Source organism: Myxocyprinus asiaticus, chromosome 10, assembly GCF_019703515.2.
Source record: "Myxocyprinus asiaticus isolate MX2 ecotype Aquarium Trade chromosome 10, UBuf_Myxa_2, whole genome shotgun sequence".
NCBI lineage: Eukaryota > Metazoa > Chordata > Actinopteri > Cypriniformes > Catostomidae > Myxocyprinus > Myxocyprinus asiaticus.
This window is the reverse complement of record NC_059353.1, coordinates 46,793,021-46,815,332: the sequence shown is the minus strand read 5'-3', so window position 1 is coordinate 46,815,332 and position 22,312 is coordinate 46,793,021. Positions and strand designations below refer to the sequence as shown.

Genomic DNA, 22,312 nt, shown 5'->3' with positions numbered 1-22,312 from the left:
GGCCACAGGAATTAAACATAATGCATGTTAACATAAGAGTAGTGTGATAGAATCGCTTACTGACCTTGTCTGTATAAAGATACAGGATATCCGATCTTTCAAATTTGATGTCATGACCATGCAAAGTTGGTAATTTTCACACAATACGTGCAAGAATAACAGAAAGGGGCTGCTTAAGTAAAACTGATGCCACTAACATTGGTAATAAATTAGCTGCTAGTAAATCCTTTGGAACGCCATAATTTTTATAAGGAATATTCTGGGTTCTATACAAGTTAAGATCAATCTACAGCATTTGTGGCATAATGTGGATTACCACGAACATTTATTTTGACTCATCCTCCTTTTCTTTGATCTCGTGTGACTCTGCGTCCACATGCGTGGACATTGTATTTTGGCTTCGCTATATGCAACGCATAATTTAAATGAATAAAAACCAACTGAATACTGTTCACAAGACCCTAGACTGTCATTTAAAGGGTTAAGTTCGGCCGCACCGAGTCACATGGCACAACAACATGCCGTCGATTTCCCTGAAGCACTCTTATGGACACAGAGCCAACAAAAGTGCCTCTGGTAAGAAATGTCTATGTTTTTTTTTTTTTTATTGAAACCTGTTTGGTTGTAAAGAGTAGAATTTCTAGTTTCGTTTGCGTGCCAGCACCCTGATAAACGTGATGTCCACATATGTGGAAACTTGTACCGCATTTCCTCAAAAGTAAAAAAACATGTTAGTTATTTTGAATCACATCTGTGGGTAATTTTGCTTCATTTTAATAAACATTTTGTTATATTTACTTTATCACTGTACAATATGGTTCTATTTATTAACATTAGTTAATGCATTCCTATATATTTACTGTGCATTTTCACATTGAGAATAAATGGGTTCATCCAAAAGCTGAAGAATGTTGCTTTCAGAGGCTTTATATGGAGTTAGGATGAAAATAAGGTGCATTTCGAACTATTCTGAGACCAGTAAAGACAGACAGCACACTGGAGGTTAAGTCATTCAATAAATAGGGAGCAAGGGAGCATCCTGTAGCTCTCTATGCAGCTAAGTGCATTCAATCCTAAAATTCGACCAAAAGTTCAGTTTCAGGCTACAGATGATGTTTGGACCACTCAACATGTTTGGCAGACCTGGGACAATGATAATCAGTACATAGAGTCAGAATTTATGATGTCTGATTTTATTTTAACATGGTTGGCAGTGATTGGATGATGCTGGACATTACTTTAAATCAGAATTATTTATGCTAATTTCTGATGTAACATGAATAACATGAATAACCAACACTCCTGGAAACATAATAAACAATTTGATTTAAAAATTAGCTTTCTATAGCTTATTGTTATTTAAAATTTCTCAACGTAGTCCCGCTGTACACATATGTGGACATACATTTTTAGGAAAATGATTTGCTCTAGAAAAAAGCATTTTTATTTATTTTTTTTGCTTGTTTATTAGGTGCTACTAGTTACAAATCAAAAGGGGAAATTCTTACAATGGAAGTGAATGGGGTCAATATGTAAACGTTAAAATACTCACTGTTTCAAGAGTATAACCACAAGACATAAACAGTATGTGTGTTAACATGATTTTAGTGTGATAAAATTGCTTACTAACCTTTTCTGTGTAAAGTTATAGCCAATTTTACAACTTCACTGATCATGACAATGCAATGTCAAAAAACCTAAAATGTCTGTAAAAATGATGATTTAAACAACTTTACAGCTCAAATCAATTTAACAGAAGAATTAATGCAAGTGCTTTTATAAAATTATAAGCTTCTCATTTCTGCCATTAAACCCTCCAAAAATTGGCCCCATTCACTTCCATTGTAAGTGCCTCACTGTAACTTCGATCTTTTTATTTTATTTTATTTATTTATTTTAAGAGGAGGGATGAGTCTAAATGATTTTTTACAGATCAAATAAAAACTATTATCTTTAATAAATAAATATATAAATATATATTTCATTAGCTGCTTGTAAATCCTTCACAACGGCATAGTTTTCATTTTAAGAACTACTTAAAACACGATTTGTTAGTTTAGATTACTTTTGTTTTGTTTTTTTTTACAATCGCACATTGACTTGCATTGATAGAATGTTTGCCATTCAAAACTGACAACAGTGACGTCATCGCAATATTTCTTTCTTAGATCTATCAAAGACCTCCGTCTAGTGCATGTATATATTGTGAAAATGTGATGTAATGACAACGGCAAAGTGACTTTGAGGAGGCATTTCATTTGCGCAGATCCAAGAGCAACAATATAAACTTAACTCAAATTAAAGTGCACCTATTATGGTTTTGAAACGTGCCTGATTTTGTTTTAAAGGTCTCATACAATAGATTTACATGCATCCAAGGTCAAAAAACACTGTAATTTGCTCATAATTTAAATTGCAGCATTACCTTTTTTTCCAAGTGTCAAAAACGACTCGATCAATAATCCGTTCTAAAGGATTCATTCTAAACTCCTCCTTTCAGAGAGCCTACTCTGCTCTGATTGGTCAGATGTCCCTGTCTGTTGTGATTGGTCTACCGCTTAGTGTAGTGTTTGAGGGCGGGTCAAAACTGTTCGCGAGCAGCCAATGAAGACCAGAGGTGGGTTTTTTGTTACCAAATTACGTAGGTTAGTACAGGAAGTAAGTCTGGAATTACTAACGACTCGTTTCAGGTGTTCAGAATCGGTTCTTTCTTTTGGGAGTCAATAACTCCATTTGTCGTGCACTTTGATTTTTGAAACTTTGCAGACTTTTTTACATTTACAAACAGCTATATAACACACTACATGAAAGGTAATATTTGAAAAACCATAATAGGTGCTCTTTAAACACTATAGCTTTCCTGTCTTGCAAGCACTGATCTATTTCCTTCAGGAAATGCAAATCTAGTTTTTCTTTCCTTTCTCCTTTCAGTTTTTTCCATGCCCAAATTTCAGCACACATTGAGGATGTCCACTGCCCTCTCTCTTGGTTTGCCATGCTTCCATTCTGTTTCTCGTCCCACTGCGCTTCCACCTCATCTTCTTCACCATCATTAACCTGCTCTGCTGACTCTGTACAATGCCATGATGCAACAGTGGAGCTCGCAACACATCACGTCTAAGCAGCTTTTTTCAACAGGATTCCCTCAATGAGAATAGAGTCTGGCTCACCTCTGATTTGATCAAAGTTTCATCATTTTCATGTTGAGTGTTTTGCACAAACTATAAGTGAATAAAACACTGCAGTTGGTTACATATAGGAACATGGTGTTGCTCCTAACAAAGAGTTCAACTCAATTTGGGTCATTGCTGTTATGCAGTATATTTTCAACTCTGCATCTTTAAAAGAGTACATCAGACTTTCAAAAATATGCTCTTATCAAGCTCAAGGCACGTAAACTTTATTAATTTTCACTTGATTATTTACACAAAGACAATGAAATTGACAAAGTGGAACAGTGATTAAAGTGAATTGAAACTTGGATCATTTAAAATGTTGATATTATGATCCCTATTTCTGCTATTTTATCAATTACAGAATTAATAAAATCCATTGCTAATGCTTAATGATACTTTCTTACGGAGCCCCTAAAGGGACAAGGTGGTGGGGAAAACATTAGTGGCGTGGGGAAAAATATAAGCAAATGCTTTTGCGTTCTCTCGCAAAACTTTGCGTTCCCCTGAGAAACTTTGCGTGCACTCGCAAATTATTTTGAGTTCTCTTGCAAAACTTGTGCTCTCGTATATGCATTCCCACTCCTGAATGCTCTGCAGGCTATTGCATTTATGAGAAAGAAGTCGAGATGACCGGTGCCGGTGCCTACTTTTTGTGGAAAACTGTATCTTGTAAACATGTAAAGAGTGAGAAGATACAGTGACTCCTTTCTGTATTGCATATAAAAAAAATTTTTTTTTAATTATATATATATATATATATATATATATATATATATATATATATATATAAAAATGCTACAAATGCTAAAAAGAAATTATATATGTAGCATGTTTTCCCAAACTACAGGCAAAATGGAATTTTAATATTATATGCTCAAAAATACACTATTGTTTTATATGCATGTATGTTTATGTGGCCATTTATCATGTTTCAGCAGATGGCGTCAGTTGTGTTATGAGTGAGTCAGTCATTCAACACTGACATGTACCAAACCGCATAAATGATACCTCCACAGGGCACTCTGAAGGGAGAGCAATCATGGTGACTAAACTAAAGGGTTGATCCAAACTTTAAAAGTGAGTTTCGAATTGCAGTTATTTTAAAGTCCAAAACCTTCAGTCATCACACATAATGAAGCATTTATTGTTTTATTAATGGAGAGGGAACCACCATCACAACAACGACAAAAACAATAATAATATGCAATTCAGTTGTGCGCCACAGCATTCCATTTCAATTAGACCACTCGCATTTAATGTAATTTTAACTGTGTTGTCTTTATTTTCACACAATCATAAATTGAAGATTATGATTTGTGCATTGCCGAAGTATTGTCTTTTGGGCCTCACACTTTCATTGCACTGGCTTTCTCTTCTTGTTGAACTCAAAAACGGGAATAATGCTGGAATACACGTAGGAGAGCATGCAGAAGACTGTAATTATGATGCACATTTAACGCAAAATAATTTGCGAGAGAGCGCAAAGGTTTTGTGAGAGAACGCAAAATTATTTGCAAGAGAATGCAAAAGTTTTGCGAGACCAATATTTATACCATGATCAATGGAAACATATAAATGCTTCACGCTGCAGCCCCCCAATGTTCAAGCCAAACCTACGCCCTTGTGCGTGAGCACGCAAAAAAAAAAAAAAAAAAAAAAACATTTTGTGAGAGAACGCAAAAGCATTTGCTTATTTTTTTCCCCCCACCCAACTAATTTTTTCCCCACTACCTTGACCCTTTAGGGGCTCAGTGCTTTCTGGAGGATGATGTCATTAAAGGTCATTTTTAGGCCAGTGGTTCTCAATTTTTTTTGGTCACATCCCCCTTTAAAACAAGAACAACTCCCCCCCCCATAATCTGATCGAAGAACAAAACATTATATTTAAAGTTTTTTATTAAAGACAAAAGAAAAAATCCTGCACACCACCATATCTTGCAAATAAGATCAGAATGTATTGCGTAAAAAAACTTTACGATTTTATCTTTTGTCGATTATATATAGCTGATGTTTTACACACTTACCTACAATTTATCAGGTGTAATAGGTATATGTTATACTTTTATTTTTTATTAAAACAAAATACTTTTAAAATATTAAATGCATTTTTTTCCCACTTCATGTCACGAAAAAAGTTATTTAAAAAAATAATAATAATAATTTGTTCTTTCCATTTTCACTTTTTTGATGAACAATTTTCATTTCACACTCTTTATTGAAAAACAATCTGAACTTTTTGTCATTAGGACTACATTGTTCTTTTATTTTCTGTATACTTTGTTACATAAATACATAAAATATTTGAACTAATACCGTATGATTTCCATCTTTACATTTTGTTTATTTTATACATTTTTTATCCAATGTATCCAGACATTTATGTGGGGGACATGAAAATATACTGCATTGTAGGAATGACCCAGTTCTTGCTTACATAAACATTCAAATTTAAAATTAAATGAACATAACATTTATGTTGACAATCTGTCCGTGTGACTTCCTGCAGGACTTCCTGCTCATGTTGCTACATCATGTGGCAACGATCTCTCTGATAACCTTCTCATATGTGAATAACATGGCTCGAGTGGGAACGCTCATCATGTGTCTGCATGATGCTGCTGATGTTCTCCTGGAGGTGATCTGCTCTTTTTCTATTTATTATGTGTATTCTGTTTGAATTTGTCATCATTTATTATATGGTCAATTTGCAGTGTGTAATATTATTGTATCACATACACTACCAGTCAAAAGTTTTGAAACACTTGACTGAAATATTTCTCGTGATCTTAAAAATCTTTTGATCTGAAGGTGTATGCTTAAATGTTTGAAATTAGTTTTGTAGACAAAAATATAATTGTGGCACCATATTAATTTATTTCATTACAAAACTAAAATTTTATTTAAAAAAATTGATGACTTGGACCAAATAATAAAGAAAAGCAGCCAATAAGTGCCCAACATAGATGGGAACTCCTTCAATACTGTTTAAAAAGCATCCCAGGGTGATACCTCAAGAAGTTGGTTGAGAAAATGTCAAGAGTACATGTCTGCAAATATATACAGTTGAAGTCAGAAGTTTACATACACTTAGGTTGAAGTCATTAAAACTAATTTTTAACCACTCCAGAGATTTCATATCAGCAAACTATAGTTCTGGCAAGTCGTTTAGGACATCTACTTTGTGCATGACACAAGTAATTTTTCCAACAATTGTTTGCAGACAGATAGTTTCACTTTTAATTGACTATATCACAATTCCAGTGTTTCAGAAGTTTACATACACTAAGTTAACTGTGCCTTTAAGCAGCTTTGCAAATTCCAGAAAATGATGTCAAGCCTTTAGGTAATTAACTTCTGATTGGCTAATTGGAGTCAATTGGAGGTGAAAATCAAAAGAAATCAGCCAAGGCCTCAGAAAAAATTTTGGGATCTCCACGAGTCTGGATCATCCTTTGGAGCAATTTCCAAACGCCTGAAGGTACCATGTTCATCTGTACAAACAATAGTACACAAGTATAAACACCATGGGACCACACAGCCATCATACCACTCAGGAAGGAGACGCATTCTGTCTCCTAAAGATGAATGAAGTTTGGTGTGAAAAGTGCAAATCAATCCCAGAACAACAGCAAAGGACCTTATGAAGATGCTGGAGGAAACAGGTAGACAAGTATCTATATCCACAGGAAAACGAGTCCTATATCGACATAAACTGAAAGGCTGCTCAGCAAAGAAGAAGCCACTGCTCCAAAACCGCCATAAAAATCCAGACTACAGTTTGCAAGTGTGCATGGGGACAAAGATCTTACTTTTTGGAGAAATATCCTCTGGTCTAATGAAACAAAATTAAACCGTTTGGCCATAATGACCATCGTTATGTTTGGAGGAAAAAGGGTGAGGCTTGCAAGCCGAAGAACACCATCCCAACCGTGAAGCATGGGGGTGGCAGCATCATGTTGTGGGGGTGCTTTGCTGCAGGAGGGACTGGTGCACTTCACAAAATAGATGGCATCATGAGGAAGGAAAATTATGTGGATATATTGAAGAAACATCTCAAGATATCAGCCAGGAAGTTAAAGCTCAGTCGCAAATGGGTCTTCCAAATGGACAATGACCCCAAGCATACCTCCAAAGTTGTGGCAAAATGGATTAAGAACAACAAAGTCGAGGTATTGGAGTGGCCATCACAAAGCCCTGACCTCAGTCTGATAGAACATTTGTGGGCAGAACTGAAAAAGCGTGTGTGAGCAAGGAGGCCTACAAACCTGACTCAGTTACACCAGTTCTGTCTGGAGGAATGGGACACAATTCCAGCAACTTATTGTGAGAAGCTTGTGGAAGGCTACCCAAAATGTTTGACCCAAGTTAAACAATTTAAAGGCAATGCTACCACATACTAACAAAGTGTATGTAAACTTCTGACCCACTGGGAATGTGATGAAAGAAATAAAAGCTGAAATAAATAATTCTCTCTACTATTATTCTGACATTTCACATTCTTAAAATAAAGCAGTGATCCTAACTGACCTAAGACAGGGAATATTTTCTGCGATTAAATGTCAGGAATTGTGGAAAAACTGAGTTCAAATGTATTTGGATAAGGTGTATGTAAACTTCTGACTACAACTCTGAAAAAATAAATATATATATATATATATTATTTTTTATTTTTTTTATGGATAAGTTGGACTGGACAATGAAGGAAAAGCAACAAGTGTCCAGCATACAGAAAATATATTTTTATATATGGTTTTATTATTATTTTGTTATATAGTATATTTTTTAATATTATTTATTAATGCTATTTATTAGTGTACTTACCATTTACATTATAATTTTTATAATATTTAAAAATATATATAATTTTATAATATATGATAAAATTTTTGTTTTGTTTTTTAAGATCATGACAAACATATGTTGGCCAAAGAAATGCTGCTTGTTTTGATACATTTACAGTACTCCTACAGAAACAAGCATTGATTTGAGATCGGATTTGATCCAACTTACAAAATTCCAAAACATGGTCTATATTATCGGTTGCATTATACAGTCCATTCAAGATAAAGTTGCTCAAGCTAGTTGTATGCATCCTGTTGTTAAAAGTCATGATGTAAGTTTGTGTTTGTAGGCTGCTAAAATGGCCAACTATGCCAAGTGCCAGAGACTGTGCAACATTCTGTTCATCATGTTTGCTCTGGTGTTCATCAGTTCCAGATTGGGAGTATATCCTGTGTGGTAAGAAACATCTCACTTCTCTCTATGTAGTCCTGTCAATAACACATGATATGTTGTGTTAACATTGTGTTAATAATGTACACGCTGCTGTCTGACAACACTTCAAACACCTCTCAACCTATTCTCAGACATCATTTTGAGATTTTTTTTATATGTTAATCTGAAATGATCTATCATGCGGCATTTTCGTTGCAGGTTTTGACACCTTCAGTCAGTATTGTTGCAAAGTAATAGATACTATGGCTACAGGAGTAGTGTAGAGATGTGGATAAGAATGAGCTAAAAAAAAGAGAGAGAGAGAGAAATGTTGGCATTAGTAGTTTGGAATAATATTTTATTATTTATACTTATTTTTTAATCAAATATTTAAATTATTATTTTTTTAATATTATTAATATTTGAAAACCTTTTGTCAACCAAATCAAAGTCAGATGGTGTAACAAACATGCTTGTAGCCATTCTGTTTCTTATATGAGAAAAAAAAAAAATATATATATATATATATAATTTTTACCTTTAAAAATATGTTTGAAAACATTTTTGAAATTAATGTTTAAGTTGTGTACACCAGGGTCAGAAATTAAGGGGGGCTCAGGGTAAAAATGCCACCAGAAATGAGAAAAATGCCCAGAAATTAAAAATGTGGTGACAAAAAAATGCCCTCGTAATTAATTCTTTATTTTTGTAACATCTGATACAGTTCTTGTTATCCTATTATTACGGAGCATCTTAAAAGGACAGATCCATATTTGTTTGTTCTGAAATAGTTTTGCGTTCACTCGCAATAAATTTAACATGGTTTTACTACAGTAACCATTTTTAACCATAAAATTCGTAGTGAAACCATAGTGATAGTACAGGAAAAAGAAAACTATGGCAATAAAAACCATAATTTTGTGGGTATTATGGTTTTACTATGCAAATACCATTTTGTGGTAACACTTTTAAATAAGGTTACATTTGTTAACATTAGTTAAGAACATTAGTCAACATGAACCAACAATGAATAATGCTTTTACAGCATTTATTTATTAATCTTGGTAAATGTTCATTTCAACATACGCTAACACATTTTTTAATTCAAAAATTGTATTTGTTAACAATAGTTAATGCACTATGAGCTAACTTAAAATAACAATGAAAAATAATGTTTTTTTATTAACTAACATTAACAAAGATTAATAAATACTAGGGATAGAACGATAAAAATGTTTGTCATCCGATACTTGAACTATCAGTATAAACAAAAACCTCTAACAATACATTATTTAATTATAAAATGGTAAACCATCTTGGTTACTATTGTAACCTCCGTTCCCTGAAAGAGGGAACGAGACGTTGCGTCGATGTAGTGACACTAGAGGTCGAACTTGGGAGCCCCAAACACCTCTGATATTTGAGAAAAGGCCAATGAGAATTGCCGAGTGGAATTTGCATGCCACTACCCCGGACATACGGGTATTAAAGGAGATGGCTTGCAACCACTCATTCAGGTTTGTACTGAGGAGCCGAGACAGAGTCCGGCCATTTCAGCGGGTAGTTCAGTGTTGTGGAAGGAGGGCCACAACGTCTCGTTCCCTCCATCAGGGAACAGAGGTTACAACAGTAACCAAGACGTTCCCTATCTGTCACTCACTCGACGTTGTGTCGATGTAGTGATACTAGGGGTCCCTATACAAAATGCCACAACCAGCTGAACTGTGTTACGCGGATCGGCGGTGCTGATGCAGGCAAGCTACTGCATGCCTAGTAACAAGTGCACGCAGCCCCGTCGTAACCTTCCCAATGCCCCAGATAAGTTGCATAGTCCCTCGTCCCCAAGGGGGGGACAAGATGTACTTAAAATGGGAATAGATCACCTCAGCCGTTTTGACTTTTCTCTCTTTTCCTCTTTGAAAATGAAAAATTCACAGCTGGGACCAAGATATGTTCGCACCGGGGAAGGTTTTCCCATGGAAAAAAGACAGACCGCAGAGGCCACATCGTGCCAGAAGGGGAGGTTATCATGGAGAATACATCACATGGACTTACCAACCGGGAAGTACCACACATGGAAAGAAGTCCCCGTGGTAGGTCCTACCTGGAAGGGAGATGCTCTAGATGCGCAGCGACTGGTGGCAGAGCAGAACTCCGCCCAAGGGAAGACACAGATTTACCGTCAGGGAAACCGTACTGTGGAAAATACCTCATATGGGATTACCGACAAGGAACCACCACATATGGAGCACCTATCCCAAGTACAGGGGCTGACCTGAAAGGGCACACTTCACGAGTACTGGGTCTGGCATCTAATTCCTCCGCCGAATTTGCCTGCCGCAGGGTGATGGGGGAAGAAAGACATCCAGGGTTCGCTGGTCCCGGGAGCTCACGTGGACCAAAAAAGCGCACGTTATCCCCTCAAGGAGGGGAAAGGAGCTGTGTGCAAGCAGAACACTTACCTGTTCGTACCTGCTAACACACGGGACGAAACTGGCTCAACCCGGGACTCGAGTCTGATGCCAGTGCTGAAGTGGTCTCATTTAAATCAACCCGAGCGGCGTAAAAAAATGCTATAAATATTTTTCAAAAATGTTTGAAACCAACATGGACACAAATATTACATTTCTACAAGCTTGACATGTTTAAGCTAGAATTGTTTAAATAGTTTACATTTTTAGCACCTCAGACAACCTTTTTTGTCAGTGACCTGTGATGAAAAACCAAATTAAGCACTGAATGTGGCCAATGTAAATGTGGTTGTCGCTACCCGAATTTGTCAATCCTGTAAATAACTGAACTCAGAAAACGAGGACCTGACTCCTAGACTCCCTCTTCAAGAACTTTCTCTACTGTAGATTTTTCAGTTCCATTATTCATATTACTTTAGAATGAGTCATTGTGCTATTCCCACTCGTTTTCCTCATTAATCATTTAGAGCTGGAAAGATGTTCTATTCACTCACCTTCTCTAAGTGTTGTGCTGTGGCTTTTGAGGAGCAGTGCTGTGCTGTATTCGTTGTTATTCTAATGGCATTAGGCAAATTGGATTAATCATCCATTGCGATTGTATTCAAACATCAGTGGAAAAGTTTATGTGGGTGATGTTGCATGGCTTAATTTGACTATAGATTTAGAAGTCTCTTATCTTATCATGTTATTATGTAAAGATAATAGAATGACATTTATAGAGCTGGTGTTAATTGCAGTTAAGGGCAGTCAATTTCTTCCCTACCAGACTCAGTAAATCATGTTACTGGTGGCATCCTATGACAGTGCCATTATGTAAGTCAGAGAGCTCTTTTGTACGTACGCCTCATTCTACTAAAAATGTTTGTCTAAAGAGATTGTAAGTGTATGTTTGATGTAATGCACCTGTCCAGTTCATTAAATACAGTTATTAAAATAAATAGCCACTACTGAAATGTTGGTATTGTGTCAACCCTAAACTTGCCTAATCTTATATTTCTATTTTGTATGTGTATGTGTTTTTGCAGGGTTTTAAATAGCACTCTGTTTGAGAGCTGGGAGATTGTGGGGCCGTATCCATCCTGGTGGGTCTTTAACCTGCTCCTCGTACTGCTGCAGGCCCTGCACACCTTCTGGTCTTATCTCATAGTACGCATCACCTGCAGAGCCATTTCCAGAGGCAAGGTGAGAGACACTCTATTAAACAACACCTGACCCTCACTGCTGGGGATATCTGAATGGGTCTTTCATCTTTTACCATTACATTAGCAAACACTTTTGCCATGGTAAATTGACCGATTTCGTAACTCTTCGTTATGTTATTATGTCTATTTATCACTGGTGTGCTTGTGAAGCGTGTAAACAGTAAATATGCATTTAGAATGTGTTGTTTTAAAGAGTGAACTTTAAAAGTCAATGTTACAATCAATATTGCCCACATTTACTTTAACACATTTCTGGAGTTATTGTGTACAATTCACGGTTATTCCAAAGAGCAAATGTTTGTCTTCGTAATTTGTCATCAATATGTAGCAACTTGGATAAAATTGAGTCTCGTTCAACATTTGTTTTTCTCTCTAAAATACGACTTCACCTAAGCAAAATGGCGTTTCAAGTTGTTTCAAACTAGTTATGGGTAACTGTCCTATTTGTAAGCAAAGATGTTTTTGCCTTATACCTCCTTTTATGTGCTTTTTCTGTCTTTTTCTTCACTGCTGCCATCAAAGGCGGGAAAATGGAATCCTTTACATGTAAGTAGGAGTGATTGAAAAGAGGAGATTTATCAGAGTTGTATTTAGGAGTTAGTTACTTGTCCTCACAGGTATATTGGCAGAGAAGGAAATTAAGTAAGGGATAATGTACAGTCAGCCGGTTGTTATCGCACAATAAACCCCGACAGGGTGATCAGGACCCCAACGCATAGTGGAGGAGAAAGAAATAGCTGAACAGCTGAAATCAACCTCCGGTTTGCGGAGTTTGTTGGAGGTTTCTTTTTGTGAAAATGACCATCTGCCAAATAAACAAATAATGGAAATGAAACATTGATTGAGTCGAAAATATTTTATTACTTGAAGAGATCGCACAGTGATCAAAGAAGCAGGAGAGATGGCTCACAATGACCCGGGTGAGTGGTCTGATACGTGGAGCTGCGGTTGTTACAGAGTAATAACAGACCTCTAGATGGCGCCATTGACCAATCAGAATAGAGTATTCCAGGCCACTGTGTAATCAGCCTTGATAACCACCAGCCAAATGTCGGTTATAAGAAAACAAATATACCACAATGTGCTAATTCTCCATTAAAATGGATGTGCAATCTCTAATAATTTTCTAGCAATTTCACTGTTGTGATGTCACTAAAAGGATGTCGGTGAGATTGTGAGAATGACATTGCTTTTGTTTTCAACTCAACGATGTAACAGACACTCAAGACTCAATCAAGCAAAAGTTCACCCAAAATAAAAATTCTGTCATCATGTACTCACCCTCATGTCTTTCCAAACTTGTATGTTGTTATTTTTTCTCTGGAACACAAATGATTTTTTTTTGAAGAACCTCATGCCGCTCTTTTCCAAAATGATGACAAGCTCCAAAACAGACCAAAAAGCACCATAAAATTAGTCCATATGACTTGCGTACAATATTTCTCAAGTCTTTTAAAGTCATACAAAAGCTTTGTGAGAGGAACAGACTGAAATGTTACTTATTTACTGATAATTTGCACCTCCGCCGAAGCTCTGAAATCTCATACATTTTTAAAACACAGCACTTTGATGCAACATCAATATATTTCTCAATATTTCAGAGCTTCAGTGCAAGGAAAGATTATCAGCAAAAAACCTCCTTAATTTCATTCTAATCCTCACAAAAAGCCAAAAAGACTTGCAATAGAACAGACAACTTGTATGGACTCATTTATGGCAGGGTTGTGATTGAAACACCGATATGAACATTTTAGGCCGACACTGATTTTAACAAAAAATCTATAGGCTGATATTTTGTCATCAGATCACTGCTTTACCCAGGAATGCTTAAAAATGTACATGTCTAAAGAATAGGCTTGGGATTGATGCCTTTTTCACACATCGATAATCGGAAGATTTTCCCGATGATTATCGAAATACTGTATATCGGGATTTTTTTCAGATATAAACAGGGCTACCCATTGCACAATAGTCTTTGTTTTGTGAGAGGCAGGGTAAATTAAAGGGGGTTGCACACCGGACGTGTCAGCCGGATGTCATGGCGGGTTCTAAAATTCGAAATAATTATTTTCTATGAAGGTACAAACAACGCGCACTCTTGTGGTCTCTCAAGGCTGCTCAAAAATCTGAAGTGCCACGGAGCGCAACTCGCATAGACCCAAATCATTATCAAAGGACAAAGATTATTTACTCTAGCCATCAGTGGATGATATATTGTGTATATGTATCTTTCATATAGCCTACACAATGTATTTTCAGCTACAAGTTTGTCTTTTTGTGGTTTGACAGCTTGAATGAAACCTCTTCAAAGATACATATAGAGAAATAGCATAATCATTTTTAATCGTTCAGTTTGCGCAGTAACACCAGTTTCATACACTAACCTGCAAACTCATCAACGTCACTTCCATTCTTAAAGAAGTAGAAAAACCTTTGTGACTTTTGTGTGTATGCATCCTGTGCAAGGAGCAATTAAATACCCGTCCTATGTTGTGATACCTGTGCCTTGCGACCTGTTTCAGTAAATGTTAAATAATGTCTCCCAACGCTATAACACCAGACATTCAGCAGACACCCAACTGAGTGAATTGGAGAGAATGCACGGAAAGCAGGCGTCTGATTTAAATGTCGGCTGATGTTAATATTTCGATGCCTCAAAAATATATTGATAAAATACAGCTGATTAATAATCGATATAATCAATATTTTATGACATGCCTCATAAAGAGGTACAGAAGCTTTTTTACTGTTCTAAGAATAAATAATTTCCAATATATATAATTTCCATTATGCTTTTTGGATGGTTTCCCTCATCGTGTATAGGTAATTGCTGCTTTCACAACTGTCACGTGCATTTATGGCATTTTTACGTATTAACTTGAGAACGAGAAAGGATAAAAATATTCTTAGGAGTGCCAACCCTTCTGCATATTGTGGCTGTTATTATTTCTGGATTGTGCATTTGAATTCACAGAGATTTTACTAAGTTTCTAATTAATTATAAACACCAAAACATTGTTTTTTCATATCAGTGTTTTCATGCTCATTACCGATATGCCGATGGTTTTAAATTAGTCAATAATTGGCCGATAAATACCGGCAGCTGATACATCGGTGCATCTGAATGAACTGTCATTGTGTGGACAAGAGCTGTGTGAAGATTTTGTACTCCATGGAAAAAATAACAGTATATGAGTTTGAAATGACACAAGGGTGAATAAATAGTCATAGAATCCACAACAACTGTATCCACAGCAACCTAAGTAGTGTGCTCTTTCTGCAGTTGGTCATCATAACTGTGTCTGACCTTTATAGGTGTCAAAGGATGACCGCAGTGACATTGAGTCCAGCTCTGATGAAGATGAGGTTGTGCCTTCCTCTCAGAAACACCACACTAACGGGACCAACGGGGCCCACGGCACCAACGGATACCTGTCCTTGTCCCCTTGTCCAGATGAACATTAACTATCCAGCTGTGGACATTTCACTGGGTCCCAGACTGCAGATGGAACCTGCATCACACTCTGTTGTGTCAAAACATGAACATTACCAGTTCAGTTCTGGAAATTCTCAATAATGTGAATGCGGTTCTGTTTTGGTTGTTGGCTTTCGCTTGATCCCCCCAGATGTTTTCCCCTTTATGTTTTGTTTGTTTGTTCATTTGCTTTTGTTTTGTGGGTTGTTTATTCTGCAGAAATCATTGGCAATCAGTTATCACAGCACCTTTTAGATTCAAGCGCAGCTGGCTGTTTGATTTTTAGCACAGTGGTTCTCAACTGGTGGGTCTGTTCTGATTGGGTTGCGGAGAGCAGGGGGGAAAACCAATGCCAAATGCAAATAATAACATGCAACTATTCATAGTTATCATAGTTAGGATGGCAAAGTAATAAATAGGCTTACAGTATAAACTATTAAAATGGAAGAGAAATATATTTCGTCTGTTACTATAGACTGTGCTTTACTGTAGACTGCGTAATCTGCGTATAGGGAGCTGCGGAACTGCAACTCGAACATATCGTAAATGGGTCATTCCTACAATTCGGTGACATTCCGGCTTTGAAACTTTTGCAAAATTAAACACTTTTACAAGTTTCTTCATGTTTCATCATTACAGGACATATTAAAGATTGTATTAGTCATACTGGTCAAGCTAAATTACTAAAAAATTCAGATGTCCATCCAGTTAAATGGGCAGCATCAGGGTGGACAATAACAGGGTGGACATTCAGTGGATAAATGAGCCACTACATGGTCTGTGATTGAATTCTAGGAAACATATTTGTTAACTAATATTTATGATTTTATTTCTGTTAACATAAATACTTTATATTGACATTTTTTAATTATAGTAATTTCTCCATATATCTTCCCATAATAGGGTGGACATGTTATGCTTGACCACATATGACTAACACCACAAAATAAAGAAAAACAAATAAAACAATAGAGTAATAGATGTCAAATAACTCAGTAATTTAACTAAGTAATTTTGCAGAATGGCTGATGTCCACCTCCAGTGTATGTGATGTCATTTCCTAACATATATCTTCAACGAAAGGTAATGGTATCATGACATAACAGGGTGCGCAATAAATCAAGGGACACAAAAAACCTCCTATCAGTGTTAAAATGACACACTTACTACAAATGAATACATGTTAATGAGAGAATGTAACACTAAACTCTTAACTGTATGTGGGGAAACAGATAGAAATCCAATGATTTAGCATTTATATCTGTCAAAGATGTTTGACGTGCAGTTTTTGGGACATGAGGAAGCGACACAGTGCAATAGAAAAGGATTTCAGTTGTTTAAAAAGTTTATTCTTTTTAACAAGCCTATCAAAATTGTAATCGGGTGAAATTAAACAATATAAATACCACACACACTTGTAATGGGGACTTAAATGATACAGAATTGTAGGAATGACCCATATTCACAGGCGTTCCTGCGCGAGATGCTGCTAAACTTTGAAAAACTGCGCAGACGGAAGCAAAAACGCGTTTAGTGTGAACGTCCCCTACTAAACTTACAATGAAAAACACTTTAATACAACGACCAGGAAGAAGTGAGAAAGAGAGAGAAAAGGCTTAACATGAAAATAGTGTATTTCTCATTGGATTAGTGTCATTGTTTTGGCAGTAAATAGTGTTTATCTTGAGGGAAATGTAAGAAAATCATGTTGTGTTTTAGCTAAAACTGTACTACTGTACTTTTATTTTAAATTAATGCAGTAATGCAGTTTTTCTTACTTCTCTCTCTCTCTCTCTCTGCCAGAACGAGCTCTGACATATGCAATAAAATGTAATGGCATGTCATGAACAGGTGCGTTTACTGGTGTTCTAAAATCACAATGGTGGGAAACAATAAACATGCACTCGAATGCTATATGATTTTGACAAAATGATCTTGCTTCTGACAGAAAACACGACAGAAGACGTCCACTGATTGATCGTCACTGAACTTTCCCCCAGCCATTTCTGTCAAGTTTAGCGTACATGTAAAGCAACATCTGATATCTCACACAACTCACGAGAAAGGTGTGTGTGTGTTTCAGGTCCATTTCTCTCAATTTGTGAAACATTCTCAGCAGTTTGGGTGTGTGACGCTAAAATATGGGACAAATGGCATCGCGTATGGATTTCATATGGAACCCAATTTTTTCCCTTTATTACGGGGACGTTTGGCATATTTTGTTAATTAATTTTACCTGATACTGCTTCAGCGTGAAGGTGACTCTCTCTCCACTAACTGGCTTAAATTCCCTCAGTCGATGATGGCGGTGACAGCAGTTGTCAGGGGCAGGGAATGGTAAAATTCAAGTGATAATGCACCAATTACAACAAAGAATCTCCAGTTTCACAAAACAGCATCTAATACAGTTAAAAGGAAACTAACACGACAATAGATTATGGACTTCTGAAGCAGCAAAACAAGTGGGTATGTGCAAATAGTGATCCTTAGAAGTCGTTATACGCAAACAGCCCTGGGTAAAAGTAAGCAACCGGCGTATACATGCATATGGCCCTGACTACACCACTGGTTCTACCATGGTGCATGTAAAAAAATATAGTTGTACCATAGTACTTAGAAGAATATCTCAGCTCTGTAGGGCCATACAATGCAAGTGATTGGATGCAAAAATGTTGAAGCTCCAGAAAGCCTATAAAGGCAGCATAAAAGTAATCTATAGGACTCTGTTGGTTTAATCAATGTCTACTGGAGTGATCTAATCGGTTTTGGTGAAAACAGACTAAAATGTAACTCATTTTCACTATAAATCTTGACATCAGCAGTCTCCTTGGCTTGATTTCAAGCTCGATTACACTTCCTAGCACCATCTAGCACTCTATGCATGCATCAATCACTAGGAAGTGTAATCAAACTTGAAATCAGACTCCATGACAAGATGTACAGTGAAATTTTTTTTTATATTTTGGTCTGTTCTCACCCAAAACCAATTGTATTGCTTTAGAAGACTTAGATTTAACCACTGGAGACATAGGGATTACTTTGAAGCTCCAAAAAGCATATAAAGGCAGCATATAAGTTTTGGTCACCATTCACTTGCATTGTATGGACCTACAGAGCTGAGATATTCTTCTAAAAATCTTTGTTTGTGTTCTGCCGAGGAAAGAAAGTCATACACAAACTATTCCTTAAAGTGTCATATTTGAAAATTAAACAAAACTAAGGTAAAAGAAAATATGACCTGGACTACAGTAAACATTAAAAATAAATGTGTTGGGTTGCCAGTTAAAATTTGGTTCCTGAAGCAAAGCGAGTTGAGAACCACTGTTTTTAAAGCAGGTATTTCTTTCATAATCATGTGAGCATGCTGCTGTGGTCATGTATTCTGGTATCATGGGAACAGTAGTATTCATTTATTTTTTTTGTCTATAAAAATTAGTATTTTCCGTGCTGCTTTTTAAAAAGCATTGTTCAACATACAGTAAATACCCCTTTTCGACTGTCAGGGTGCCGGAGCTGGTGCCCAAACTAGAACTAGAAAGTTGCTCTACACGTCAAACCCCCGATGTATGTAGCGATGTGCATTCACTTGGCGATCCAAACATTAATTATTGTTTAAATATGTTCTTAAAATGGAAGAGTTAGACTCTAAAACAAAAGCCCACGATGTGGTTAGTTTATGGGCAGTTTATGTAGTGACCGTTTATGTAAGCCACATCCACACTAATACATTTTTGGTTGAGAACTACGTTTTCAGTTTTCTTAACATATTTGTTTATTTATTTTTTTTCTAGATTATGCCCTACTAGAGGGCGTTTTAGATTGTTTTCTTTACCGAAAATGGAGACTAACACTTTTCTTCCATGAAGGGGAGGCTTAAAGGAATATTCTTGGTTCAATGCAAGTTAAGCTCAACCTAAAGCATTTGTGGCATAATGTTGATTACCACAAAAAATGTATTTTCTTTAAAAAAATAAAAATAAAAAAAATAAATCGAGGTTCCAGTGAGGCACTTACAATGGAAGTGAATGGGGGCCAATTTTTTTTTAATGTAAAAACACTCACTTTTTCAAAAGTATAGTCACAAGACATAAAGGATATATGTGTAAATGTAAAAAGATACAAAAAAAAAACCTTTTTTGTGTAAAGTTATAGCCAATTTTACAACTTCGTTAGCATGATGATGTAATGTCAACAAACCCTAAAACGACTGTAAAAATGATGATTTAAACTTTACAGCTCAAATAATACACAGAAGAATTAATGTAAGTACTTTTATAAAATAATAAGCTTCACATTTCTGTTTAAACCCTCCAAAAATTGGCCACGTTGACTTTCATTGTCCCCATTCACTTCCATTGTAAGTCCCTCACTGTAACCTCGATTTTTGCTTTTTTTAAAGAAAAGGAGGAGCGAGTCGAAATTAATTATTGTGGTAATCAACATTATGCCACAAATGCTGTAGATTTAGCTTAACTTGTATTGAACCCTTAACATTCCTTTAATCGAAGCAAAATCAAAGTGTTTTTAAGCAAAAACGTATTAGTGCGGACGTGGCTGTAGTCAGTTGCGTCCTCAATAACTCAAGTCGGTGGAAACGTGGCCTGATTCCTAGAGAGGTGTGAAGATCTTTCAGCCGGGCACCGGCACCAGCACTGTGTTTTGAAATGGGGAAGTCAGTATCCTCAAAGCCAATCAATCGTTTAAATTAATCACCATTGACTAGTCATGGATCACTCGCATTCCTTCACCTATTGTACATCGTTAACTATGTCAGTGTTCTGTGATCATGATTTATTTTAGGTCCTAAAGGATGAATGGGACACTATGGAAGAATTTTGAGTTTTAAGTCCTAAAACTGAAGTGTGTAACTACTGGGCCTCTAGTGACACCAAACTTACGAAACTAATGACTGTTTTCCAGCAGGTTTCCCAAAAACTCCTCCTACCTCCCACTGATTAGACAGATAGTCCCGCCCAAAACTTATGCTGTTGGTTGAACCAATGTTGCTGTGGTGGGCTGGTTGGGATGCTCAAACAAACAGAGCAATGGTTTCATAGCGCCACAGAGTCAGAGTTTACATTTTGAGGAAATCAACCTACAAATAGCCTATAGTTATCTATGCATGTTTAGCTGGGATAAGATAGGGTATTTAAACCCATTAAAATCACACACTTTAGATTTAAACCTTCAAGAGAAGTTTTTTTTTTTTTTAAAGAACGTTGTAGAGGTAACAAGCACCTTTGGAAATACTTTTTTAAAATTCCAGCATTATTTTCCAGGAAAGTATTGCAATGGAATTTGTATTTCACTTGAAAGAAACTGCAAAAGTTAGTTATTTATCGGTTTCTAACTGAGTTCTACCATCAGTTCGGGTGTTTTATCTTATCTAATGCCCCATGATTGTATTAGAACTCAAGTTTAGGAAATGTACCTAATTTATTCAAACTTTTGTCATCATTTCTCATTGAATACCAGTCATATTTCCAAATATATTTAATGTACTTTCAGGCTCATCATGAATACGGTTTGCTTATATTACTTTGTTTACACTTCAGAAATAAGATACATATGAGATTTTGAAATCTATCAAATCAAACTTAAAAACTAACTATAACACTATTTGAAACCAACATGCACTTTGTCGAATGAGTGGCACCAAACACTGGTATTATTGTTATTATGTTGTCTGGTTTTGTGCTTTTTTATAATTGCTTTTTGAGTTCAGAATGAAAACATACTTTCCACAGGTCTTTAGTATTTTCTTTAATCTTTCAGCCAAGCTGTTTGGCAGATTATTTAGCTGCTTTTGGTTTGAGTGTTTTTGATGCTTTTTACAATGGAGTGTTGGGCAGGTCGCTGCTACTGTCTGTTACAGCTGGAGAAGTGCTGCAGCTAATTAGCCGTAGTCTCATTTGCACTGCAGACAGGTTGCTGTGTTGTGTGGTTTACATTTGATGTCAAAACAAGGCAAAGAAGAAAAAAAAAATGTAAACTGTATTCTCTGCCTTTTCTGGAATATCTGATTATCCGCGGTACTAATGAATAACGTTGCCATGTATTTTAAATAAACACGACAGACCAAAACACTTGTGGTGCTTTTATTCTTTGGGGTGTGTCATTATCTCTTCATGATTAGATACTCTTCATGAGTAGCTCTACTACATCATCTTATATTTTTGGCAACATAATGTTACTGTACAAACTTGGGAATCCATCTGTCTGTCTGTAGCTATCTAAAACTATACAGGATCTATACCTGTCCGTCTGTCCGTCTACTGATTTATCCATCCATCTCTGTCTATCCATCTACCCATCCGTCCATCCATGTCTAGTGCAATGTCTATCCATCGGTTTATCCTCTATCCATATAAAGTACCTGTCCATCTGTCTAGCCGTCTATCTATCCATTCATCATTCCATTTATGCGACTGACTATCCATTATCTGTCTTATCTATCTATCCATCTATCTAGAGTGGTAAGAAAAAGTATGTGAACCCTTTGGAATTAGCTGGTTTTCTGCATTAATTGGTCATAAATTGTGATCTCATCTTCATCAAAGTCACAAGTATAAGCAAAAACAATGTGCTTAAGCTAAAAACACACAAACAATTATAATATTTCATGTCTTTATTGAACACATCCCATTAAACATTCACAGGGCTGTGGAAAAAGTAAGTGAACCCTTGGATTTAATAACTGGTCGATTCTCCTTTGGCAGCAATAACCTCAACCAAGCGTTTCCGGTAGTTGAGGATTAGACCTGCACAACGATC

The 22,312-nt window shown here is 36.3% G+C and overlaps 1 protein-coding gene across 2 annotated transcripts in view; it reads left to right on the top strand.

The window, feature by feature from the left end:
• cers6 (ceramide synthase 6) overlaps positions 1-21,622 on the top strand; it is a 57,512-nt gene extending 35,890 nt beyond the window's left edge. The window contains exons 7-11 of one of the 2 annotated variants that reach the window (XM_051709607.1): positions 5,683-5,811; positions 8,308-8,414; positions 11,887-12,043; positions 12,586-12,609; positions 15,379-21,622. In XM_051709607.1, the coding sequence (XP_051565567.1) occupies positions 5,683-5,811; positions 8,308-8,414; positions 11,887-12,043; positions 12,586-12,609; positions 15,379-15,528 (567 nt within the window). In that variant the 3' untranslated portion in view covers positions 15,529-21,622. The remainder of the gene's footprint in view (positions 1-5,682; positions 5,812-8,307; positions 8,415-11,886; positions 12,044-12,585; positions 12,610-15,378) is intronic. The other variant, XM_051709608.1, reaches the window with a different exon arrangement.
• The last annotated feature ends 690 nt before the right edge of the window (positions 21,623-22,312 follow it).